The sequence below is a fragment of the Oreochromis aureus genome, linkage group 20, assembly GCF_013358895.1.
Source record: "Oreochromis aureus strain Israel breed Guangdong linkage group 20, ZZ_aureus, whole genome shotgun sequence".
NCBI lineage: Eukaryota > Metazoa > Chordata > Actinopteri > Cichliformes > Cichlidae > Oreochromis > Oreochromis aureus.
Window position 1 is genome coordinate 37,678,728 of NC_052961.1, and position 27,295 is coordinate 37,706,022.

At 42.1% G+C, this 27,295-nt stretch overlaps 2 protein-coding genes across 9 annotated transcripts in view; both read left to right on the forward strand.

Moving 5' to 3' along the window:
• LOC116311432 (protein-serine O-palmitoleoyltransferase porcupine-like) overlaps nt 1-14,626 on the forward strand; it is a 35,699-nt gene extending 21,073 nt beyond the window's left edge. For 3 of the 5 annotated variants that reach the window (XM_031728549.2, XM_039604204.1, XM_039604203.1), the window contains exons 7-13: nt 756-881; nt 1,350-1,450; nt 5,595-5,671; nt 6,279-6,342; nt 11,269-11,354; nt 12,970-13,074; nt 14,089-14,624. In XM_031728549.2, the coding sequence (XP_031584409.1) occupies nt 756-881; nt 1,350-1,450; nt 5,595-5,671; nt 6,279-6,342; nt 11,269-11,354; nt 12,970-13,074; nt 14,089-14,190 (661 nt within the window). In that variant the 3' untranslated portion in view covers nt 14,191-14,624. Of the gene's footprint in view, nt 1-755; nt 882-1,349; nt 1,451-5,594; nt 5,672-6,278; nt 6,343-11,268; nt 11,355-11,616; nt 11,700-12,969; nt 13,075-14,088 lie in introns of all 5 variants that reach the window. The other 2 variants (XR_005609564.1, XM_039604202.1) reach the window with 2 other exon arrangements.
• A 5,775-nt stretch (nt 14,627-20,401) lies between these two features.
• On the forward strand, nt 20,402-25,766 carry si:dkey-16n15.6 (organic solute transporter subunit alpha). 4 transcript variants are annotated; one of them, XM_039604793.1, is made up of 8 exons: nt 20,402-20,663; nt 20,773-20,852; nt 21,524-21,675; nt 21,810-21,883; nt 21,971-22,126; nt 22,448-22,559; nt 23,395-23,647; nt 24,154-25,766. In XM_039604793.1, the coding sequence occupies exons 2-8, from the start codon at nt 20,786-20,788 to the stop codon at nt 24,591-24,593; spliced, it is 1,254 nt and encodes a 417-aa protein (XP_039460727.1). In that variant the 5' UTR covers nt 20,402-20,663; nt 20,773-20,785; the 3' UTR covers nt 24,594-25,766. The 4 variants fall into 4 exon arrangements, with proteins under 4 accessions (XP_039460727.1, XP_039460729.1, XP_039460726.1 ...); XM_039604795.1 differs by lacking the exon at nt 21,524-21,675; XM_039604792.1 differs by lacking the exon at nt 20,773-20,852.
• Nucleotides 25,767-27,295: the final 1,529 nt, after the last annotated feature.

The window sequence follows — 27,295 nt, forward strand, 5'->3', positions numbered from 1 at the left end:
CCCAGGAAAACATCAAACAGAATGTGATGAGGAGCTCTGATGAGAAGACAGCCAGTTTAGTGTTTACTAAAGAGTCTAATCTTTGAAGGTTTAGATTATAAATGGGAGCAAATGTCACACAGTAAGTCACAATATCACAGCATCTTGGTCATGAGAACACTTCTGTGATTTTTGTAATTGTTATTTGATCCACGATGTATGACTTTTAACCCCATTTATGAACTAAACCTTAAAAGATTAGACTTTGGATTAAATAATTATGTTTTATTCTATTTTAATACTGTTTTTATTGTATTTGTGCTCCATTGTTAGCCTTTTTTTTTTTTTTACAGTTATGATCTGAATACACTGTTGTCCAGAAGATTTTAGCATATCTGTTTGTGCAGCTGGCTAATTCCAGTTTACCTTATCCCCATTCCTTTGATAAAGACCTCTTACATACAGTGACTCAGGTGTACGAGTTGTTTAGATTGTTTGCATGCTTGAAGAAAAAAAATGGTGCAGGTGTATCAATCATAGTGTCGTAAGAGGAGGCAATATGAGATCAGCAGATGAGTAGTCCAGTCAGAAATCAGTCCACCTCTGACGTTTTATGGAAATGAATAACTTGCTGGGTAAGAACTAGCACTTAAAGAAGTCTGATTGCTCAAGTTATTTGGCTTTAACGTGATCTGCTATAATTATTTGTCGTGTGCCAGCCAGAGATTATTTAATGATTATGTGTGTATGTGACTTGATTGTGGTGTGTTGCATAGGTGGCTGCATGCTTACGAGAATGCAGTGTCCTTCCACTTCAGTAACTACTTTGTGGGTCACCTGAGCGAAGGTACCAGCATGCTGGCCGGAGGAGGATTCACTGAAGAAAAAGACAACACAAGATGGTAAGATTAGCTGATCTGCTATCAGCTGCTCTCAGATGCTCTGCTCTCTTCATCCTGGAAATTGTTTAATCAACAGTCAAGTTTGTCAACCCTCTAGAATAATCTACTGTAAAACAAGGCAGAACTGAAGAGCATCATTGGGTGTAATGGCAGGCTTCCAGTCTAGCTTACTGTATGATAGCAATATTGTGCAACAGGCTCTGCACAGCAAAATACCCCAAATTGCTAGAATCAAATGTTGCTAAGACAATTCTAGCTGGAGCGGACAAACAAAGATTCCTGAGGAAGGGAAGAAAAGTCTTCCACAAAGCAGCTCAACTGGGAATAACTAGGCAGGCTAGTAGCAACACAAAGCATGACATGCTGCCGGAGACTGACTTGTGCCAGTCCAAGAAATACGCCTCAGAAGATTCACATTAGAAACCTGACATATGTGTGTGTGTGTGTGTGCGTGTTTTTGCTGTGCAGGGATATGAGAGTGGTGAAGCCTCTCAGTGTGGAAATCCCTCGCTCCATGGTGATGGTGGTTACGTCCTGGAACATCCCCATGTCTCGCTGGCTTAAAACCTGTAAGTCTCAATCTACTCTGTCTGTTAAACTTTCCAGAGTGTCGGATTTAAGGATGCCAAAATTTGTCGAACCGATAGAAGCAGAAGCAGACGGATTTGCAGCAATGAAAAAAACTGTAGAATGTGAACAATCTTTGGCGACTAGAGGCACCATAATCAAGTACAGACAGTATTGTCAATTGTAACATTTGTTTCTATATATAAAACCAATGTTTGTCTTTTCATTTCTTTGAAAGATGCTATATGTAATTAACAGCGCTGGCACGGCTGGCAGCCTTAACCCAATTTCCCTCGGGATGAATAAAGTATGATCAATCAATCAATCAATTTATTAAAAGGTGTAACTTGAACCTCCTTGCTGCTTACTGGAGTTGTTCACAGGCTCAGTGAACACAGGCTGCTTCTTACTGCAGGGACAACAACTAACACTGTTACTGAGTGATGGAGGGTTTAGAGGTTTTAGTAACAATATATTATTCTTAATATTTCTCTTTGGGTTTGTATTAACTCCTTGGCCTTACATTACAAATGTTATTTAAGACTCAGTAAAGCAATTAGGAAGGCTGGCTCTGTGACTGGCTACAAACTGAATTTATTTGAAGCTGTGGTGGAGAAGAGGTCACTGAACAAACTGTGGATCATTAAAGATGATCCTAACAACCTTTTCATGCCTAATGCAGTAACTCCCTCCAGTGTTATGCTTCTGAGAATCATCTGTTCTCTCTTGTTAAGGTTATTTCAAACCTGTATTATTGTTGTGTCGTTGCCTTACTATACAAGGTTTAAGAGGATTGAGACAGGCTCTGAGTGTTAGTGAAGAGTTACAGATGACTAGGAAAGTACAGCTGGAGTCCTGAGGGAAACTGCAGAGGAGGTATTTGATGGAACCTCTGGAAAGTAGACAAGGAGACTTTGTGCTGGAATGAGAAAGAAGAGTATTTAAGAAAAAAGTGACATGAATACAATAGACAGGAGTAGCGTACAGTAAAAAGAGGTGGAAAAAGTTTCTAGAGGGATGAATATGAGGCTCAACACTAAGGAAAGAGAAAAGAACCTGTGGATTGGTAGAGAGATCGAGCTCGAGAGCATGAAGACTGCAAAGGTGGTTGGTCCAGATTCAGTTCAGTTCAATTCAATTCACTTTACATAGCACCACTTACCTCAGCACACTGTATACTGTAAGGTAAAGACCCTACAGCAGGGGTCGGCAACCCGTGGCTCTTTAGTCTTTATTTTGTGGCTCCGGGTGGTTTGGGAAAATAAATTAGAAGTATTTAGCTGAAGTGTATTTTATTTGTGTTTAGTTCTTTTTTTTAACTTGTAGTTCTAAATTGGAAGGTTATTGTGATTTTGAAATGTAAAAATAAAATTATATCTTATTATTTTTTCATCGCTCAAAATAAGGGTCACACTCATGAAGCCGGTGTACCGCCAAACGCCGATGCATTTATCGAGACTTTCGACACCAGGTAGGCCAATTATGGATCTGGATCCACATTATGTCGGCAGCTGTTCTCCACCGTGAACTATGTTAAAAACAAACACCGCTCATGCCTCACAGATGACAGCTAATGCTGGGCTTACACTGTGCGATTTTTGGGTAACGAGAAGCGATTAACACCTCACGACCAGCTCCCGATCATCAATCGCTTGGTCGGGAGGATTTCAAACCTGTTTTGAAATCCTCCCGACCGTCGTGAGGGTGTCACCGCAGCCGCTCACACTGCGCACGCACAAACACATAAAGATTGGTGAAAAAGACGAAGTAGCACAGCAGTGCAGTGTGTGATCTGGACACAAGCGATGGAGGCACTTGTAGAACTTTGGAAAGCTCATCCGAGTCTTTTCGATGTGGCCTCACAAAATTATCACGACCACAACAACTGTGAAAATAGTTGGATTTACACTGCTGCTCAATCACAGCTGCCTGATCAATGTTTTTCATTAGCAATTTAGCAAAGTTGATGGTGGTGGTGTGCGTGTCTGTGTGAGTGAAAGACAGAGAGGGAGAGCGAGCGACAGAATTTCTGTTACAACCTTCATTTTATGGACGCACAGTGTGAGCACTCAGGTCGCATCAGGTCGTATAGTGTGAGACCCTGCATCGTGACCTGCGAACTTATAACCCCTGCGAGTCAATCGTGCAGTTTGAGCAGAAGCTGAATAACACGACTGAAAAAATCGCACAGTGTCTGCCCAGCATTACAGTCCTGCGTAAAGATGAAAGCCCCGATTTGCAGACGCTGTGCGCAGAGGTTCGGGACCATAAGTCTTATTGTAAACATATCACGACAGACTCGACGATGTTTCCATGAACATGCTTTTCAGCATCTCTTTATTGACCACTTTTCACACATGGTTGCTGTACGCATACAGCCGGCTGTAGCTTTTCAGCTCACAGCCCGACAACACAACAGCAGAGAGCGCACAGACTTTAAGGCAGCGAGGCGTGATTGCGGGTGCCGCTCAGGTGCGTCCGACTCCCATGCAGCGGCACTGCAGACCACGCCCCGCCGCACACATTAACCAGGTAAAACACATATTTAGGCAGAATTTTGCAAATATCTATTTTTTTTAGCAGCATAGTGCTTTTTTTCCCCATTTACTTTTTAAAAGTCAGGTCAAGGCTCCAAAAGCCCAAAGGCGATATAAGGGTGGCGGCTCACAACAGTTTTTGTTTGCTACATGGATCATTTTAGTTCAGCTGGGTGTCTTTGCTTTTGTTATATTTCTTTAAGAGTTTAAAATGTGTTATTTACTTAAATAAAATGTAATTTTCTCTTTAGCACTTCATGGATTTCATAAGCAACACACTTTAGTTGCTCTGTGGATTCTTTTAAAAAGCAGTTAAAAACTTTTCTGTTCAAACAAGCCTTTTGTTGATCTACGTATTTTATATTCTTTACATTATTTACATTTGATCTTTTACATGGTGTATAATGTCTATTGATTGCATTGTTTATTTTAATCTTTGTGTACAGCGCTTTGTGACTGCCTGTCTGTGAAAAGCGCTTAATAAATAAACTTTACTTACTTACTTTAGTTGTTCACACAAGGCATAAAGGTAAAAAAAACAATATATACAGTGTTATCTTCATTTTAGATTTCAAAAAGTATTTGCGGCTCCCAGTATTTTCTTTTGCGTGGAAACCGGGTCCAAGTGGCTCTTTGGGTGTTAAAGGTTGCAGACCCCTTCCCTACAGTAATACAGACGACATACCTGTGGAGGTATGGCGATGTCTTGGAGATAGTGGAGACTGTTAAACAAAATCTTTGAGAGTGAGAGGATACCTGAGAAATGTTCAAGAACATGAGTGATGTGCAGAGCTGCAGTATCTATAGAGGCATAAAGCTGAGAGTGTTGATGGGGAAGTACAGAGAACACAGATGATGGGGTACCAAAGGAGGCATTGTGGTATTGTAGAGGAAGTCAGGAGTGATAGAGAAGGATGTGAGGGTGGTTCTGGACATGTGTGGGTGTGCAGTAGTAGTGACAGATGGAGTCAAGGTGGTGCTGCAATTATGTCAGGGATCTGCTCTAAAACCCCTGCTTGTTTGCAGTGGTGATGGACAGGCTGACAGATGAGCCCAGGCAGGAGTCTGTGTGGATAATTTGCAGATAATACTGATCTGTAGTCAGAGTAGCGTGCAAGGGGAGGTATGTGCTGGAGAAAAGAGAGTCAACAGAAGCAAGAAAATACATGTGTGAATTAGAGAGAGAGAAATGGAAATTTGAACGTGCAAGTAGCAGAGATAGTGAAGGTGGAGGAGTTTAATTATCTGGGATCAACCATTCAAAGCGGAGGAGTGGATGAAGATGGCTTGTTTTGTGAACTGAAGATGGAAGTGCCCGTTCAGAGAGCGAGTGGATACGTTAAAGAAAGGATGATGATGATGATGGTGGTGGTGGTGGAGCTGCCAGGCAGAAGGAAAACAGGAAGACCTTAGAGAAGATTCATGGATCGTGTAGGAGGAGATGCAGAGGGCTGGTGTGACAGGGGATGATGAGGATAGAGTTCGATGGAAGCAGATGATCCGTTGTGATGAGCCGTAAAGGGAGCAGCAGGTGATCTCGTATGAGCACCATGTTGTCATAATGTTGTTTTCAGTGTGGTCATTGTGTTCTGTCCACCATCTTTTTCAGATGTCTTTAAAAACGCCATGAAATTGGGAACTTTTCCAGCTATCCTGGTGACATACACAGCCAGCGCCTTACTGCATGTTAGTAAGATGATGCACACTTCAACACTTGTATCCAGAGTCTGTACAGTGTACTAAATCCATGCTTAAATTTCACTGTTAATTCAATTCAGTCACAGCACCAAATCACAACAACAGTTGCTTCAAAGTGCTTTATATTGTAAGGCAGACCCTACAATAATACATACACCTTTACCCACTGTGTGTGACATTTCACTGAACAACCAGGTCACTAGACTTGGGCAGTGTCCACATTAGGACATTTTGCTGAGGTGTTTGGTATATGACAGTATTTATTTAAAATGATATCCTGAAAGTTGAATTACTGGTGATAGAAGTCTTTGTAGCTATTTCTAATCAAAAGTGGCTATTTAACTAGTTACAATTCTAATTTCCTTTTAATTAACTAGGCACTTGAGATCTAGGCACTCTGATATACATCAGAAAGGTGAACAGAGATGTACTTCTGTTAGGTCATCTTAACTACAACCATCTTGAGGCAAATAATCTTTACAACTATCCGTGCCAAGCAGCTTTCCTCATCAACAGCATTTAACTCCAAATGCACACTAAACATCACTAGTTGTACTTACTCTCCTGTTTGACCTAATTGTATCATCTTCTCCAGGGTCTCAGTTTCCACCTGGGAGCTGTTCTGCTTTCACTTGGATTCATCACATATGTTGAACACGGTATGGATAACTGAAAAGTTCTGCCTCCTCAATTATCTGTCACAGTCATTCTTAGATTTTAGTGACAAAAATGTTTTTATTGCACTGTCGTGCAAACTGAACACTGACTTTGATCTCTGTAAATTCAGTTGATCTCTTCAAAGAAAGATTTCATATTGAAATGTACCACAGAATTAAATGAACAGGGCACAGCTTTTCCCTTTAGACTGTGCTATGTTCCTGTTAATTACAGAAAAGTTCTTAGCATCAGTGCATTTCTTATACATAATCTAAAGTCTTGTCCCTAACCCTAACCCTACAGCTGTGGGTTCCATGTCTATCTGTACTACACAGGTGTTTCCACTTCGGAAAACTAACCACATGAGGGGATAACATGTCTTTTATCCAGTATGTTAACTAATCCTGCGCCTTCCGTACTCTGTCATTATTAGCCTTTGGCCAAACAGAATGCATTTCTGTTTTTAGTGTACCTTTGTTTGCTGGATGGATATGGACCTCTGAGTGAAGTTGAGCCTTCTTCTTCTTGGCCTTCATGCATTAGTTATACTGCAGTTTTTGCTGTGTTTTTAGGAGGTTCAATAAATTACAGAATGCTTTGCATAAGATTTGGTCTTGGTTAACATTGCTTTCTCAGTATGTCCAAACGACAGATAATGATCCACATTGAGGAACAAGCTCGTGTGAATTTAGTTGTTTATCTGTCTTTACTCGTCCAGAGTAGTCCGGGAATCTTCATGCTGCATGTTGCATGGGACAGCTGTGATTGGCACGTCTTCAAAGGCTGTTTGAGGGAATGCTTGATTTTTTGGGAGATTGTGCATCGGAATTTCAGGAGCGGGACCACGCCTCCAGACACGCTCCTTCCGGTTGTCATCTATATAGGTTCCCCCCAGTTGTGCAAATAGAGTCCATTCTCGGCGAATACCTTTAAACACAGCTCATCTCTCAGGAGTAACGTAATTTTACTCACCCTTTGCTACAATCGCCCTCTCGCCCGTCAGCGCATCAGACGAACAACTACTCAAGCTCTGCATCCATCGCTTTTCCTCCGGCAATCCCAGAAACACACCGAACGTCACGGCGGCGCTTCCAAAAAACCGAATGCTGGCGACCTCCTAGCAGTTTTCTCGCCACCCGACATACAGTCTGCTACGTCCATCCAGTCGGTTTATCTCCGCTAAATCCAGCCATGAAGTAACTCTGCCCGCCCGCCATTTCAGCAAAAACCAGCGGGGTCGCCCGCCAGCAGAACTCACAGATCCTCTCACGCTGCTCCGAAACTGGTCACAGGCCGGGCGACTTAGCCGTCAGCGCCGAACCCACGCTTCCAAACAAATCGCAGCTCCAACAGCAAAAGCTACAGCGTATTTCGTTGCTCCACCCACCCGCCAGGGCCAGGTAACACGGGGAAGCTCAGCTCTGTTCTCCTTCCTACTAACACCATTTAATGCAAGCTGGAAATCTGCCGCTAGCTCCATACTCTCTACTGTTCTCCATCGTTGTGATGTTTCCATCCATCCATCCATCCATCCATCCATCCATCCATCCTTTCGCTAAATGCTTATGCAAGTTGGCTCTGGGATGCCCAGTTCTTCCCTATCCGCCATTCGCAAACGCGGCAGCAAGCTCCCTACCACCTGTTTTGTGTGTCGTCTTTCCAGTTTCTCAGAAAGGACGACACACAAAATAAAACAAAACAAAAAAAAACTCCGCAGCAAACGTCGGCACCGAGTTGCCAGGTTCTCAGCCACCCATCCCTCCTTCGCAAAATTCTGCAGCACGGTGCCGAGGTTTGCTCATCTGCTAAACTCCGCAGCAAACGTTGGCACTGAGTTGCCAGGTTCTCTGCCACTCATCCCTCCTCTGCTAAACTTCGCGGCAAACATCGGCACTGGGTTGCCAGCCTCTCAGCCACCCATCCATCCTTCGCAAATTTCTGCAGCAAACCTTGGCACAGAGTTGCCAGGTTCCCAACCTCTCATCTGTTAAACTCTGCAGCAAACGTTGGCACTGAGTTGCCAGGTTCTCTGCCACTCATCCCTCCTTTGCTAAACTCCCAGCAAATGTTGGCACTGAGTTGCCAGGTTCTCTGCCACTCATCCCTCCTCTGCTAAACTTCGCAGCAAACCTTGGCACCAGGTTGCCAGGTTCTCAGCCACCCATCCATCCTTCGCAAATTTCTGCAGCAAACCTTGGCACCGAGTTTCCAGGTTCCCAGCCTCTCATCCGTCCTCGGCTAAACTCTACAGCAAACGTCGGCACCGGGTTGCCAGGCGCTCAGCCACTCATTTCCCCCCCCCCCCCCTCGCAAATTCTCCAGCTAACCTCGGCACCGGGTTGCCAGGTTCCTTTCTCCTTCATTCGCAAAAGCAGCAGCAAGCTTTTCGACCATCGGGCATCGGTTGCCAGTTTCTCAGCATAGTTAAGGGAAGAAAAAAAAAAGGTCACAGAGTTGTCAGTACTCCTTCCCTCCGGATGCAGTATGCTTCGGCACCAAATTGCCAGGTTCCCTGCCTCTTCCCTCCTTGGCTAAACTCTGCAGCAAACATCGGCACCGGGTTGCCAGGCTCTCACCCACTCATCCTTCCTTCGCAAATTTCTGCAGCAAACCTTGGCACAGAGTTGCCAGGTTCCCAACCTCTCATCTGTTAAACTCTGCAGCAAACGTTGGCACTGAGTTGCCAGGTTCTCTGCCACTCATCCCTCCTTTGCTAAACTCCCAGCAAATGTTGGCACTGAGTTGCCAGGTTCTCTGCCACTCATCCCTCCTCTGCTAAACTTCGCAGCAAACCTCGGCACCAGGTTGCCAGGTTCTCAGCCACCCATCCATCCTTCGCAAAATTCTGCAGCAAACCTCGGCACAGAGTTGCCAGGTTCCCAGCCTCCTCCCTCCTTGGCTAAACTCCGTAGCAAACATCGGCACCGGGTTGCTAGGTTCCTTTATCCCTCATCCACGAAAGCAGCAGCAGCAGCTTTTCTACCATCGGGTTGGCAGTTGTCTGCATAGACAAATAAATAAAAAAGGCACCGGGTTGCCAGGTTTTTCTTCATCCCCCATTTGCATGCAGCATCTAGCTTCCCTACTATCGAACTGGCAGTTTCTCCGCTTCTATCACTGCAAGCAGCAACAAACCCTTCTAGCACAGTGGTGTCAGGTTCTTGCTATATCTGCCATGTGCAAACCGCAGTGACAAGCTTCTTACCCCTGATTTGCCCGTTCCTGTCCATCCATCATGGCTAAAGCAGCAGAGAATCCTTCTAGCTGGTTCCTTCTATATCCATCATTTGTAATCACAGCAGCAATCTTCTTCCACCATGTTGCCACTTTCTTTGCATCCGTTATTGCAAAACAGTAGTAAACCCCTCTGGCACCGCGATGCCAGGTTCTCTTCCTCTCTCCCTCCTTTACGAATGCAGCATCAAGCTTGACACCAAGATGCCTGGTTCTTCTTTATCCCTCATTCGCAAACGCAGCAGCACGCTTTCTGATATAGAGTTGCCAGTTTCTGTGCTCACCACCGAGATGCCAGATTCGCTGCCATCTTTCCTGCCTTCGCAAAGCACCGGCGAACCTCGTGGCACTGAGATGCCAGGTTCTCTCTTTATCCCTCATTCGCAAATGCAGCAGAATGCTTCCGGCACCGAGATGCCAGTTTCGCTGCCATCTTTCCTGCCTTTGCAAAGCAAAGGTGAACCTTCATGGCACCGAGATGCCAGGTTCTGTCCTCTATCGCTCCTTTTAAGACATCCAAACTGCGTTGTGCGCATAATTCTTCATGGTGTCCCTTCACTTCTCATGTGCTTTCTCTAGCATCATTAGCCATCCACCCTCGACACAATCATTCGAGAGCGCTCTCTAAGTCGACTCACGGTTCTGACTGCGTCTGAACGGCTTATCATCTCCCACAAAGTCCAGTGGACTCGCACTCTGCTCTCAGACGATTTTTGGGGTTATTATTATAGAGATTATTTTCCTCTAATCAGTCTTTCAATTCATCAACTCTCCCCAAGCTGCTGCGGTCACTTCTGTTAATTCAGAAATCAGCCCAGTCGTTATTACTACCTTATCTGAAGTAATTAAACAGCTAAGCACACCCTCTCCATCTTCTACTCAAAGATAAGCTCACAAGCTTTTCAAGCCGCCAAGCCCTACCTCAAATCTCAAATCCAGCATTCTTCTCTGTCAGAGCTTCAGCTCAAAGTCGAACCCGATCGAGGGTTCCCCTCATTCATCCATTAATATTTCCATTTTTTGCAACTTCCTTTGATCTCTTCTCCTGCCATTCCTTCCAAATTCGCTCTTCATGCGCTCGTCTTTGTCCTCTTCTCCTTCTCTCTCCCCAACCGGTCGTGGCAGATGGCTGCCCCTCCCTGAGCCTGGCTCTGCCGGAGGTTCCTTCCTGTTAAAAGGGAGTTTTTCCTTTCCACTGTCGCCAAAGTGCTTGCTCATAGGGGGTCATATGATTGTTGGGTTTTCCTCTACATCATTGCAGGGTCTCGAGGCGTCTGTCACTGTGGCTCGGTGCTGTATAAATAAGTCGAATCAAAAATCAAATTATTCCGCTGACGTCTTCGACCTTCGTATCGCACTGTTATTACTGCTTCTAGGGGATGCCTTCTTTGGGGATCTGCCAGGCCCGGGAACCGTCGCCAGTCCCCTTCGAGGCCTTCCCCAAACCGCAGCTCAATTCATGTCCAAGCATTCACCTTTACCTACTAAAACGCTGTCACACCTAAAATGAGGACGTGGGCCCAGCTAGTGAACTTTTGCTTTGTGTTCTGTAATTGGAGCACTCATCGCGTAGCTCTGTCGTGTTCATATAATAGTACAAAGTCACATTTTTGAAACCCTCCTTCTTTCCTCTTTTACATTTTCATGTTTAAAGTTTTTAATGTAATGTAATTGATTATTTTTGTCATCCTCAGTTCTGAGAAAGAGGCTTGCTTCTATCTTCAGTGCCTGTATCCTGTCTAGGCCTTGTGCCTCTGACTGCAGCCATCAGCACAAAAAGGTACAGCTTCATCCCTACTCAGCTAGCAGATGGAGACAGTGAAAAACAAAACACAGACACACACAGAGACATAAACAGACAGACAGAGATGCAGAGCCAAAGTTTGGTTAACCTGTGTTGTGTTTAAATGTGCAGTATAAAAAAGGTGACTTCAAAGTGCTGCACAGCTAAACAACACAGAACAACAAAGACAAACAGAGCAATAAAGTAACTGAGTAATTCCAAATAATCCTTTTTCTTTTTTCTTTTTTTTGGTCATTAGGCCATTTAAAACTGACTTGTGAATCACTCAAGCATAAACAGACAACAAAATCAAGAGATCAACCACATAACAGACTACTCATTGTAAGTTGTATCTTGTATGTAAATTCTATGTCACTAGCAGCCTGTGTTGCACGTTCTTTTTCTCGAGGATAAAGAGAGATAAAGATAAGGAGAGCACCAGTCCAATTCAAATTCAATAGATTTATTGCCTCAAGCAGTTCAAAACGATTCATGTACATGGATCTCTTCGGTTGACAGTCTGCAAGCAGTTAGCTGTAGCCGACTTCTGGAAGAGTGCGCAAACCTAGCCGTACACAAACTTAAATATTAAAAAAATGTGCTATCTGATTGGTCAGAAAACCATTGGGGAGGGCCCTGGTCTAGACTTAGCTCTCCCTGGTTGGCACACAAGTTGATTCCAACCTCTTGGCGCTTTCCTCCTCCTGCATTTTGGGTGCAGCTTCACCTGCCTGTCTCAATATTTTCTTCTCACACACTAGCTGTTTCATTTCCTGTCATCTAGTTTCATATCCAGGCAGCCACTGTCTGTGAGAACTGTTATTTGACCTTGCCCTGGTTCACACCCACATTCCTGCACACAGCCCTCCACTAAGTCTGCATAAGCTACTCTCAATCATGTGAATCTAGAACTTTTCTACTTATATTATTTTGAGTCTTCAACCTTTCTAGTCCAAAGGCCTGTTTCAAAAAACTGTTAGCTGTTGTTAGCTGAAACTTTGAAAAATGTCAAAGGCAACATAAAAAAGGGTTTTTTTGCATCAGCATGGCGATTCCCAAAGAGCTATTGGACAAAAATTTGCCACGTCTCAGCATGACTTGCAGTGTGTCCATTCAGGACATGGTCCCAGTGAAACTGAGGCAGCCAGGGAAATGGGATGAAAAGCCGGTGGATTACAGTTACATAAGAACTAGACTGAAAATTAATGGTAACAGGGCTGATGAATGGATCAATCCAAATTTGACATTTTTGGTTCAAATAGTGATCAGTAGGGTGGAGGTCAGGAGAGCTCCAACAGTGAGAGTCTGCAGGCAGCTGTGAAACACGGTGGAGGCTCCGCCCCAAACCATGAACACAGAAAGGCACCATCACATTTTGATCCACCATTAAATACCTGAAAAACGTCTGATTTTCACCAGCTTTTTATCATGAGAACGATTCCATCCTGTCAATTTAATCAAAGCAAAGATACATAGAAAACCATAGAATAGAACACTAACAGTCATTGTTAGCAAGTTGTTATTTCTTAATATGGAGTAGATTGAGGGAGAGAATGCAACTTTTGTCTTTATTTTTTCTTTTGCCTTTTATTCTCTCCTCTGCGGTCTGTAGGATTATTGGGTAATATTGCTGAACCTGGTTTTCAGCTTGCTGGCCATCTTCCATCTCACTTACCTAGGCTCCATGTTTGACCCAGGAGTTGATGAACAGGAGGAGGTAAGAGCACCATGAGGGCGACCCCACCTGTATATGTAAAAGATATTATGACAGAGTGCAAATTTATACCCGGTCTCGGTTTGGAAATAAAGCAAGTGACAGCTTTCATACAATAATAACACTGAATATTCTCACTGAATATTTCTCATAATTTTTAACTGTTAGCAGAATGTTCATCATTTTCAATGGTCTGATTGCTTTAAACTGAATTCTGTGGTGAAACTTGCATGTTATAGGACAGCTGTAGGACAGCTCACCACCCCGGCAGAAAAACCACTGGTTGATTTGTATCCATAAACAATAATTTTATACTTTGCACTGTCGTTATTGTGTCTCAAATCAGCACATTTTTTAGAATATTTTTCATTCAACCAACTCTGATATTCCTAAAAACCTGTGGTTGAATGATTGAACATGATTGCAGTCAAGTTTTCATACATTATATTTAAAAAAAAAAAAAAAGTTTTTAAACCATGGTCTATCAAACCATTTTCAGGCTATTTTTTTCAGATTGAAAGCAGGGACAATTTTTGAACATGAAAATCTGCAAAACGTAAAGATAAAAGCGTGAAATTCTTACTGGTCTCAGAATCTGCAATTTGGGACACACCCATTAAAAAATGTCTGCGTATTGGCTGGTTAAAATATGGAAAAAATTAAAGCCAACTTAATACTCATAATAAACTTCACATTGAAAAAGACAACTATAGTGACAATTTCTGAATGGGTGAATGTAAAGTGATTTGATTGCTCAGAGTAGAAAAGCACTATATAAGAGCAAGTCCATTTACCATTTATTCGTTCAAACCAAGGATTTTTTTTATGCACATTGGAGAAAGTTGAGCAGCAGGGCCATGTTAATTTGAGATGGAATGACCCTTTGACCTTTTCTGGTTGTATGTGGACATTTAGCTGACAGGATGCAAATTCCTTATGCACATGTGTACCTTTAGTATGGATGATTCCCTGGGCTGTGCAGGGACTAACAGTGTCCATGTTTGTTATTGTTTTCAGGATTTCACAGCCATCCACACCATCCAAAGGTGGTCTGAACTGAACTGGGCCAGCCACTGGGTTGTGTTTGCTTCCTGGGTATTCTACTGTTTAATTAAATAATGTTGTCTGGGCCAATGAAAAGGCTGGCAGACACCTTTGTTTCAGTGTATACCAGACTGTTTTCTGATTAAGAAAGACAGAGACATGCTTAAGTGGGAAAGATGTTGGCACAGGGGGATGACGGTGTGTGTGCTGTGGTGATTCTCACAGATGTGAATGAGTTTCCAAACAAGTTTTCCGGCCTGTTTGAAAGAATAACTGGTCTCTAAAGGATTAGTAAAATGAAAAGTAGAAACTGGGCCATTCATATGAATGAACTTTGACATGTGCAGGTCCAAATGCATTTCAGCTTCTGATCATGTGAAGAAAATGAAATGTAGCTTCACAACTGTATTTGTTAAAATCTTTTGTCATGTTTTCTTTTCTTTCTTTCTTTTTTTTTTTACTGCTGTTGTTTTTGTGTGTTTTTTATACATTTTTAAATAAATGCTAAATACAATAATTTTCAAAAAGCCTATATTTATTTAACATATTTATAATTTGGATCTTGTCTCACTCATTTAACTGAAAACAAGGTTCTCTGCTACTAGAGGTTCAGATAATTATCTGAAAATGAGCTGCTGTACATGCACCTTTACCTGAAATTTTACCGTACCAATCAAAAGCAGGTCCACCTTATGGACATAACAAACAATTCAGGATCATTTCCAGTATATTTAAAAGATAACAGGACATTAAGTCCATTATCTTTTTCACCATTTCCATAATTTACCAGTAGGACAAATTAGAAAATTTGTGAAAGTCCAAAATTTGTAAATCCTGTAAGTTACCTCCAGTTACTTCAGCTTTCTCCCATACCCAGTAATTCTTGTTAGACTAGTTGGTCATTCTCAATTGGTTGTTGGTGTGGGGTGGACATAAAGAGCTTAAAATGGTGGAGAAAAAAGTGCTTCGTGAATCGTTTGTGGTCAGTAAGACCAAAGGTGTTACTATGAATCACCAGTAAGGCAGCAAACAGCAGGCAGCTGCTCCAAGGGTGTGGAAAGTCCTATGCATCCTGTTGGATACTGCTGACCACTCCTCGCATCTGCAGAAACGTATGTTTTCTCTTTCATTTGACACTTGCAAAAGCAGATGACAATAATTTTCAAAGTTTGTGGTCTCTTTTCAGGTGTAAGAAAAAACCTGGTTGATTTGTTTTTTGCATTATTATTCTAAAATGAAGAGTATAAATAAAACCTGTAATTATAGCTTTCATTTATTTCCTAGAGATTGTGCCCATGACAGATCCTAAGCAAAGGGTGAAAATAACATCCCCTTAGCATACAAAGTATATTCTACCCTTTAAAACTATCTAATGGTTAAGAATTGTTTCATTTAGTAGGGAGCTTTTATTGTGAAAGAAAGTGTTTTGATTGATGTTCCTGAGGTTGACCGGCCTGGATGATTATGAAAAGTGAGCTGGGGAGGCTTTGGGGTGAATGAAGGTAGCCGTTGCATCTATCTCCTTTGCCTTGGTAAACTGATTATTATTAATTATGCTCTGTTCAGTTGGTCTATCAGCTAATCACATTACTGTAATGTGAAGACTGAAGTAAAACCCACGGCTGATGTCACAAGGTAACATACAACTAAAACTTTCACTTTTTCCGTGTTTTTTGCTGGTAGCTTTGCCGCTGTTTTCTCAAGATGGTTTTTTGGAAACAAAATGCAGTTTTTAACAATTTGCCTAGGGTTAGTGAGGTTGATATTAGATGAAAAACAGCCCCAGTGGAGCTTCAGTTAAAATCTTTTCTATACCATATACACTCCCGATCAAAAGTTTAAGACCACTTAAAAAATGGCAAAAAATCATATTTTGCATGGTTGGATCTTAACAAGGTTCCAAGTAGAAATTCAGCATGCACCATGAAGAAATGGGAGTGAGACAAACATTTTTTTGATCATGCAATTTATTGAAAACAACGCTTAAACTGAAACAGGCTGTTTTACAGCTGATCAAAAGTTTAGGACCACACCTCCAAAAAACCCTTAAACCACCCAAAACAGAAATCAAAGTTCCAAACATGAACTCAGTCATGAGTAGCTCCACCGTTATTGTCGATCACTTCAAAAATTCATTGCGGCATGCTTGATGCAAGTGTTTCCATGAGGTGAGTGGGAGCATTTCTCCAAGTGGTGAAGAAGGCCGCACGAAGGACAACTACTGTCTGGAACTGTTTTCCGTTTTTGTAAACTGCCCTTGCCATTCATCCCCAAATGTTCTCAATTGGATCTCTCCCATTTGATCCTACAATCCAACTGCTATAGACAGAATGTGGACTTACTCACTGAACATAATGTGCCTCCACATGTTCAGCTTCCAGTGCACATGTTGCTGATAGCAGTGCAAACAGGCCTGACTGTGAAAGGCAGTCATGACAGACAATCTCTGGTCTCACCTTCCGGTGAAACCAGAGATTGTCTGTGAGGAGAGCCGTCAGCCATATCGTCTTTCAAATCAGTAGGAAACTGCTTATGGTTCTTGATGCTGACAGGGGGAGGAAACGGTTTTCCTGGCATGTCTTCCTCGCTTTGCAGCCCATGCCTAACATCCCCCGCTATATGGGACATTGCTTTTAATTTGGTGATGGTACTAGGGCTCACTCCAGATTATACTGCAACTTGGGTTTTGCGGAACACAAGAGTCAAGAGTTCTGACAAGAATCAATCGCAGTATAAGCTGTTTGGCATTGCACTTCCTGAGAGTCCTCAGGAAGTGCAAGCTGAACTCCAACCTGCTGCTGACCTTCTACCGCTCGTCCATTGAGAGCCTGCTAACCTACTGCATCACGGTATGGTACGGCAGCTGCACCAAGGCAGATAGTGTGAGGCTTCAGAGTGTGGTCAAGACAGCACAAAAGATCATCGGCTGCCCTCTCCCCTCCCTGTTGGACATTTATTCCTCCCGCTGCCTCAGCAGAGCAGCAAACATCATCAAGGACAGCTCCCACCCTGGCTTCAACATGTTCAGCCTGCTTCCCTCAGGGAAGCGCTACAGGTGCATCAACACAAAAACCCACAGACTCAAAAACAGTTTCTTCCCCAAAGCCATAACCACCCTGAACTCACACATGCACCGATAACACAGCCCCCCACTTCCCACTTCCTCTATGGACCACCACTATTTATACCAATTCTATGTGCAATAACTATATATACATATCACTATTTATACCAATTCCATGTGCAATAACTCAACTGTACATACATAACACTATTTATTACATATTACTTTACGGCTTGTAAATTGTACATTTTATATATATATACACATCTTCTTCCATATGTTAATACTGTCCATATGTATATAGCGCTGCAGAACTGTACCCCAGCATGTTTACACTGAGTAGGAGATGCTCTGTATCTCATTGTACAACTGTATAGTGACAATAAAGGCATTCTATTCTATTCTATTCTATACAGCAAGTTTTTAATGGGCACATCCCACATACTCAACTCTGCTTCTCAACCCACAAATGCACTTTCTTAAAAATGTGGTACATTGTTACAACAGTGACATAATTGACCAAATACAAATTTCCCTACTTTTTAAACAAACTTTATATATAACTACTAGATAAAACACTTTTCAATGTGAATTATTTACATTAAGTCCATATTCTGGGACGTCATTTAAACAAGTTTTGATAAAAGTCTGCCAGATGCAGTTATTTCTCCTGGTCCCACAGATTTTACTGTGGGGCCAAGCTTTTTTGACTATGTGATTATTGTATGCTGTTTTTATTTCAGGGGTCGAGGTACTAGCTTTATCACTGCATGAGATATCCTTCAAATTGGGCCAGAATATTTAGGCTAAAAGTGACAAAAGTAGTCATATTTCACATTTAGCCACATGTTTATGAAAAATGTTGATTATTAAGAACTATTTGTTCTTAAGTGGAGAATAAACCTAACCTGGGTGTCTGTTGTCTTGTGTAGTCTGGAGATGATTGAATGTTGGGGTGGGTATAGTTTCCTCTGCGGTGGGGTGGGGTGGGCTTCCCCAGGTCCTGTGGGGCTTAGCGGTGCTGCTGCCGTAGGCCCCGATCGGGATGGGCCTGGGCTCCCTTGCCTTGGTGGGTACTAGAGGACGGGGTGCCTACTGGGGTCAGCAGGGAGCTGGCCCTAAGGAGGCATCTTGCCCCTCCCTTCTTTCCTCCCCCATCCCCGGCTGCCTCCCTCTTCCCGCTCCACCACACCCACCCACACAGGTAGGGCCTTGGGGTGCGGGTGTGTCACCAGGGTGCAGGGAGGCATTCCCCCCTCTGTCCCCTTCTGGCCACCTGTGCCTCAATTTTATTTCACAACTTAGACATCCACATTATTCACACTCTCATAACACACACACACACACATATGTGTATGTATGTATATATATATATATATATATATATATATATATATATATATATATATATATATATATATATATATATATATATATATATATATATATATATATATATATATATATATATATATGTATGTATATATATATATATATATATATATATATATATATATATATATATATATATATATATATATATATATATATATATATATATATATATATATATATATATATATATATATATGGCCTTGAGGGTGACTGACGTTAACGGCGCCCAGAGGACGGTCTGTGTATTCAACCCTACCTCTGGCGCGGTGCCCACCTCTCAATTTTAAATCCATGTAGACATTGAGGGTTCTCGGGAGGGGCCGTGCTAACACCTGCTGCTCTCTGGCAGCAGCACCATGCCCTCCCTTGTTTTAAATGCACTTTAGAACAACACGCAGCAACACTACACATGAGCGGGAGGAGGGAGGTATGGGGTCTTCACACACCCCGTTCTCTACTAGCCATCGGGCGGGGGCTGGGAGGAGGTGTTGGCTGTCCGATTGGCCTCCCCCTGCTGCTGCGGAGCCTGGGCGGTCTGCTTGCCTCCACCCCGAGGGAAAGGGTCACATCTCTTGGGTCTGGTGCCATTTCCCCTCTGGGGGCGGGGTACCTGGACCCAAGGCATAGAGTATGTTTGGGGAGTATGATTGTGTGTACATGTCTATGTATGTCTATCCCTACGTTGGGTGAGTGCTGAGTGTTTGTATATGTGTGCATGAGGGTGGGAAAGCATGTTTATGTCTGTGTGTGCCTGTTTGTCTGTGTCTATATGTCAGGTCGGGTCTTAGACTCCACCTCCTGGTACTCCCAGGCCCTCCAAGTGTGGAGGCCTATCTCCCCTCACCACACTCCCCTGCTGGTAACTGATGCCCTCAGGGGTTGGTGCATTGGTGGTTCTTGGTGTCCGGGCTGGGCGCTCAGGTATGCACCAGCTCACTCCCGGTGGCTACTTGGCGGGCCCGGTGCCTGTCGCCGGTCAGGCCTCTTCCGGGCAAAGGGGGCCTCGGGCCTCCGGCCTCGGGCCTGCAACTCGGTTCACTCTGGCACAGCTGGCTGCCGGCAGAGCGGGCGGGCACGCCCGGTGCAGCCCCTCTGGCTTCTGCCCGTGGCTACTGGGTGACCCCTCGTCTGGGGATCCCCTCAGCCCTTCCCAGGAAGGTGGCACGGATGCCCCCCCCGGTGGTACTCCTTGGGCTCTCGCACTCTGGGGCCTCTGGATGTCTGGAGCCTGGATCTCCTCCATGCCTGCTTCATGCCCTGGGGACGGGGCTATGGGCCTCCACACCCTCTAGCAGACCGTTACATGGGGAAACCTTTTGTATACAAGCGCGTTGATCCACACAGGTGTGCACACGGGTGTTCACTGTTCGTGAGACATAAACTACACCTTTCTTAGCTGCTACTTCAAAGCACATTGTGCGCTGTCTGTCCTGCGTGCTGCACAACAACTTTCAATATTTAGTATTTACTGCTGTTCACACTTAGCTAGATTAACGTGATGGTGTTGTGTTTAGTATGTTGCTTTGTTTTTGTTTGGTTTTTTTTGCTTGTCTTTTCTTCTTTTTCTCTCAACAGGTGATCCAGGAGATTTTTGATTTTTGATTTTTTCTTTCTCTTTGTCTTTGTAAGTGCCCTTTCTCACTGTCCCTTTTCCCTTCTGTTTTTCTTTTTCTTCCTCTCTTTCTTTCTCCCTTTCCTATCCCCCCGTCATGTCTGTCCCATCTGTAACAACTGAAAATAAAATAAATAATAACAACAAAGTTTGATCAAATGGACCAATACGGCAATGCCATGATGATCCATTTGGCAAAATAAATCCATTTGGTATCCTTGTTGGTCTTCAGACAACAATTCTGACGGCTTAAGAACCAAATGGGACAGACAAAAAGAAAAAAAAAAAAAAAAAGAACTATTTGTTCTTCTCACATAAACTGTTGGCTGCTCAAGATGAACTTGGATCCCACACCTGTCCCCTACCTGTATCTATCAATGATTAACATCTTTAGTCAGACAGGAAGTGTTCGGGTCAACACGGAAAGGATAGGAGAGGCCTGGAAGTCTTTCTACATAAAACTACAGCTTCTGGAAGGTAAAGGTTTGTTGCTGTGATATTTGGTTGGCTATGGATTAAAAGAAGTAGCTGACTGGTGTAAATTATGCTATTTCCTATGTATTTGTTCTGGATGCGTGGTGAGTAGGATTATATAGAGAATGAGAAGTAGGGCCAACTGCAGCTGGATTGGGCCTGAGATCCCTCTGTCATCACAAATTTTTACTGGTAAGTACAATTGTCTACTTCCGCTGTAGCAGAATATTAAGGATTGCATTTATTATCACTCCTTGTTAATGCCCATTAAGTGAGATGGAGTGATAAACTATCTCAGTTTCAACTCTTTTTGGCATGAGTCGTAGCATTTTAGTTTAATATTTTAGTTATAATGCTCAAAAAAAGTTTAATGTGTATTCTTTTCTGATGTGTATACAGAGAAAAAATAGACTTTAATAAATATTATAAGAACTTTGTTGTTGCTTGTTAGAATTATTCGGCATTTTTAGCCATTGATAGATAGTTACAGAAATCTGTTAAAGAAATCGGCAACTGAGACGATGTACATTTTCATATTTTATGTACGTCTCCGTACTCAATGGTCGAAATGTTACATTACAAACATTCATTTTCTAAAAATGCGGAAAATTCTAGAAGACTGACAGAATGCATCCTGAATATTTTGCACAGCTGTAAGAGGGAAAAATATTCTCGCAGGACTTAATTATCATAAACTACGAATGATTGACTAGAGAGAATTCAAAGAACTAGATGTATAAGAAACGTCTAGTCTCAAAATGGAAGCTTGCAGTGTTGATTTCTCACCAGTTTCTGGCAGCGTTGTGTACTTTTTTTGTAAAAATTCTCTTGTGCCTTTGTGTGGTACTGTGTTTTTTTCTCAGCCATTAAAAATGAGCTGTGGCTCTTCCTCATCCCAGCCGGCCTGGCTGTCATTTTACTTTGTTTGTTTCTGGAAGAGGTTGGCTTCTTCTTGCGCAATATTTCCTCATTCAGACGTCGATATCTCTACCTTTGGATATTAGGAATGTATCCGGTAACTGCAGTCTTGTCTCACACACACACAAACACAGAGCTCCTTTTATGAACTGAGCTGAAATTGTATGCTGATTTGTCCCAGTCCAGCGTGCACTACAACTGAGTCTTACTGCTGTTTTCTGTTTCCTTTAGGTGTTTGCCTTCATGTCTCTGATAGCACTGTATGTGCCCCGTTCCTCCTCTCTTTGTAACTTCATTGCTTCTCTGTAAGTTACCAAGAATGGACTGTAAAGATGCGCTGTGCTCACAGGTTGGTTGTATATATCCTGTCCAAATGTGTGTATTTGGTACAGGTATCACTCTATCACCTTGTTGAAATTCATGGGACTGATCACAGACTTCTTTGGAGGGAAAGTGCGTATGCTGGCTACGTTGTCTGGACAGCAGGTAACTCCAGATCCTTTTCCCTGCTGCTGCTGCTGCTGCCTCCCAATGGTGACCATCAACAGGTACACAGCGACAGCCACAAATCTGAGTAAAACACTGCCACTGCACGTAGAGTAAAATGATTAAGGTTTTATTAGGCACCGGGTATCATCTCGTGGACATTGTAGAGGTGGCATCTCAACAGATCATGTGTCACTAATGTCTGTAATGGCTTTTAGTACCTGTGTATGTTACCTGGATGGCAAATTGCACATATATTGTAAAGAACTGCACACACCTCCTGCATGTATGTCCTTTGTGTTGGTCTGGCTGGGTTGTGTAAAATGTGGTCGATACAATAGCAGACTGACATGTGAAAGTCTTGTCCCTTCTCTTGTGTGCAGCGGCAGCCGGGCCTGGATGATGGCTGCTGTCCTGCAGCTCTCTGTGGTCCGCAGCATCTTGTTCTTTGTGACTTTGGTGCTGTGGACAGATGAACAGTATGACTATGGTGATGTGAGTTGTTTATAATAATTTTGATCTATGCTTATTTTGCTAGTGAGGATAATTTCATGAAGCTCAAGCCAGCTGGTGTTCCTTTAATATAAGATATACCTTATTTATCCCAAAGCTGGGAAATTTGTTACAGCAATTGGGTTTAACACAACAAAGAAACAAAAGTAGCAATGATTTGTGGCTCAAATAAAATCAAATTAGACCAAGTAAATATTTTAATAAGGTACAAACTAATCTGGAATCCAAATAAATATAACAAAGATAAATCATTTTTATTCTTGTGTGAAGCATTTACTAACTCCTCCAGCAGTATTTCTATATTGTTTAAAAACACTGTCAGAGTTGTGTCCGTTCCCAATCTTGTGCAAGTATTTTTTTCTGAAAGTAACTTGTTTCAAGCTAGGTTCATATATACTAGAACAATCTTACCCATTATGGTTGTAGATGGTTACTGACTGTATCAAATGATTTGCAAATGTTTGCAAAAAGGCTTCTAAACTACACAGGCAGAAGGTCTTGGAGAACCTCATATGATCCACATTTCTGCAGAACCACTGCACATTTTATGCACTGATTGTTCATTTTTATAAAGGTGGTTTGAACACTATGAAGCTCTCTCTTTGCATCACACCCCAAATAGCTTTAAGTAGAGACTGTCTATGCAGTTATACTATGTTTAACATTTGAAGTACAATGAGTAGCCCTGCTAGTGGTCTTCCAGTCTTACATGTTCAGTCTATTTCAGATAACAAATCCTGAAATCATCTCATCTGAACTGAAGAGCACTGGATAGACTGAAGAATAAAGAGTGTAACTATCGTCTTATTTTTTCCAGGTGGATTCAGTTGACCCCAACTTGTATGTGAACAGCATCATAGGTGTGTCAACTTTCGTGTCCTTTTATGGCCACCTATTGTTTTACAAAGCAACAAAGAGTGCGTTACATGGCTATGGACTGAGAGCCAAGTTCATCTGTATCATCCTGGTGCTGGTCCTGTGTGGCCTGCAGAGTGGCATCTTAGAGACTATGGGGGCTCTGGAGGTTATCCCCTGCACACCACCTTTCTCTGTCTTGGCCCGGTCTCAGTGTAAGTGACAGCACATCTGGACTCCTCCAGTCTTTTGCCTCCCAATCTGGTTTTCCTAAAATAATTCTGCGGTTATTCTTGAAATGATCGGTCACAACATTTTTCAAAAAAATCTATCTTGAAAAGTATTAGATTTTATTTTCGCAGGGTACACCCTGGACAGATCACCAGCATGCAGAACAAGTCTTACACTAACTTGATGTGTCCTTGGCTGAGACAGAATTCTAGTGCAACTGTGCTTTGAGTTCTCATTAATACTAGATAAGCGCTCAATAATCTGATGTGAGCAAATAATAAGATTTAAGACTATAAACCGGAAATCCTTTCATCACTTTGCTAGAACTAAAGTTAGATTTCTTTGAGTTTGGTTATATTATTACATCGGCTATAGTTTTGAATGAAAACACACTGCCTCACAAAGATGGAAGTACTGTTGTTTCACCCAAAGCACTCTACACTGCCTGTTAAAATCAGTCCTGTATTGTGCGTTTCTTTTCCAATCTTAGTGATCTACCACTACAGTGTGATTGTGGAGATGTTTTGCATTGGCCTGTATGCCCGCCACACATTCCGTAAGGTGGAGCCGAGTGAAATGGAGACGGAGGAGCTGCTTGATGTATGGAGAATGGAAAAGGCTGTCCAAACGGAAGAAATTCAGGCGATGCATCACAAAGCCAGCGTGCTATCAGAGGAGGCTCGGCCTGGTGGATGTCTCATCAACGCCTCCTATAGTCCCAGTTACAACAGTGACAGCGAAGACAGCCTGTGCAGGATAGAGCATGCACCTCTGGATGGTTTCCACTTTCCTCAGGCGAACGGTCAGCACTCAAGGAGTTCAGAGACAGTGGAGCCCAGGTGTGTGGATGAGCCCGGCGTAGCTCTGACACACATTACTGTCAGGGCTGATGTAAATGACCAGGAGTCGAAAGATGTCACTGTGGTTTGACCAGTGGGATAGAAAACTTCATAAGATTAAGCTTGACTGCTGAAGATGCTAAAACTAGCCAGGAAAGGGCACTTTGAGCAAAATATACTGCTAAACACTTCAATTATACATCAGATCCTGATGAGCAAAATATTCAATTTAAATTTTGCTGAAGAATGTAACAAGTGACATAACATCAGTCAGTGGAAACCGAAATCATTAAGCCCTTGAGGGCTGGATTCAAGATCAGGTGAAAAATAAAAAAAATATTTCCTTAATTTGATGATATTTTGCAACATATTATTGGATATTCACAGCAAATATTCCGACTATTCTTTAAACATTGCGCCTCACCCCAAACTGCTCTCAAATGGTTATGAAGTGCTAGTTTTACCTTACGCACACTTTGCACTGCCCTTCCTTTTGTTCTACACATAACATTTTGATCATTTTAGTCATTTTTGGCTTTGCATGCTTATTCTGTTTCTGCAGTACTGTCTAAGCATGATACCAAGTAGTTGGCAGCTTTTTCCAATTTGTTGAATAATGGTTACTGGCAAACAGTTCGTAGGTACATTACCACCACACTGCATTACTAATGCATAACATCCTACCAGCCTAAACAGCCACATCAACTATTTACTTGAAGTTCATGACTACTGGAAAGTGATGACCATCCCTAGTACTGGCTTGGGTGTTTGTGGGATTGACCAATAAGACAAAAAGTTACACATATAATTATCTCATTTAGGATAATTAGGAGACTGTGCAGAGATACTCATCTCATTTTAAATGTGGTCCAGAAACTTCTTATTCATGTGTTTTAGGTTTGGACTAACCAGGCTGGCTTTTAAAGGTCGCCAAAGATTATGTGCTTCTAAAAATCTTTAATATATATATTTTGTTCTCTCTATTGTTCTTATTATTACTACATATTATTACACTGTTGTACTTATTAATCCCATGCGTACTAATTGTTGTGACCTGAGGAAAATGAATGAAATAAATATAATGTTACAACATAATTGAAGCATTTTAAAGCACTTCAAACCCGTGCTCTTTAGAACTGTGTTTATATGTAGAGATTTGTTGCTTTTGTTTTTTATCTTTAATAAACTGAGTCTCTGAGTCTATAATTAAATGTGACATGTAGGATGATATACGTATAAATGTATGATATAGATAACCACAATAAAGCCCTGTCTAAATTCAATTCAAACTATCAACAAATTTAATATTTTTCTGTGGAAATAATTTGGTACATCAGGAGCTAGTAATGTACCAGTAAGTAGATGCACATTCTTGGAGGTGTGTATAGCTGTTCACCAGCTCGGGTACTTCTGTTTTCCTAACTTCAACTTGACCTCTAGAACCATCTTTAGCAGGAATAATTGGAAGTAATGGTTTTCTGTGCAACGTCATCAGTCTCTCACGTAATTGTGGAGGATCCTTGATTCACTCTTATTTATAGTGTTCCTTCAGTTAATTGAGGTTTGCAGCACTCTTTTATGCATAGCTCTCTGAACACCCCAGTGCACTCCAGTCAGGCTAAGGCCTGGACTTTGACTGGGCCGGCGCAAGACCAATTCTTTGCTGCTGTGCTCGGGATGATTGGGCTTCATCCACCCACAAATCTGTGTGTAAACAAGTGTGCACAAATACACCTCAGTTGTGTGATTCACCAGTTTTCTTAGCTGTCCTTGTTGATACTATATGAACAAATTTTCAGTTGTTGTGGACCATAATTATGAACACTGTTTGTGGGCTAGCTAAAGGTCCTGCTGCTGAATTTCACAGGGAGAGAAAAGAAAGAGAGCTAACTTGACTCAGAGATGGAGAAAGATGAGAAAGACAGGACAGGAGAGGAAGAGAAGAAGTAAGATTTGAAGGCAAGGACTGTTTAGTGGTGTTTGATATACTGTAAATGTAAGTCCTTGTGTTTTTAAATCAGATTGGGTCTCTACGTTGGGTCTTATTATGGATTTTCATAATGTAAAATGTGCTGCAAAACAAACTAGGGTAGATTAACTGTGTTATCTAAAGGCTGATTAAAAATACTGAGTTAGGTTACATAAAAGCTAGCAGAGGTGAATTTAAAGTTAAACTGAGGATACGCATTCACTGAATTCCACCAACTGTATATTGTCTAGTATGAAAAGAGCATAAACAGAATACTGTCAGTGTTGAATAAGGAAGTCAGCCAGGGCAACTCATGAAACATCTGCTGACATCTGGTTGAATTCAGCTGTTTACATCCACAAAGAGCAGCAGGACAATTGATCACAGCCTTTACACTAAGAACATCTACTGGACATCTCCATAGAAATTTTTGTTAGTTAGGATTCTTTTCTTTCTCAATTTATTTTCATTCTTTTTCTCTGCTCATATTCTACTTAACTGATTCAAGCTGAGTGCATTTATTAGAAATAAAATTTAGACTGAAATAAAGTTATATTCCCATCTACTGATATGATTACATTATTACATTAATATAGCACAGGGTTCAGCTTTGCATAAAAATTGGTGGTAGAAACGTTTTCCAAGGATCTACTTTTACTTTCTTACTTAAAGTACATTTCAGAGCATGTACTTTTTCGTTTTTACTTGAATAAATAAGTTGAATCGGTACTTCAACTTTCACTGGAGTATTTTTCAACACTTAAGTACAGAATGTCTGGACCGGAGAGGAGAAAAAGGACATCAGCTGGCAGACTCACTCAAAT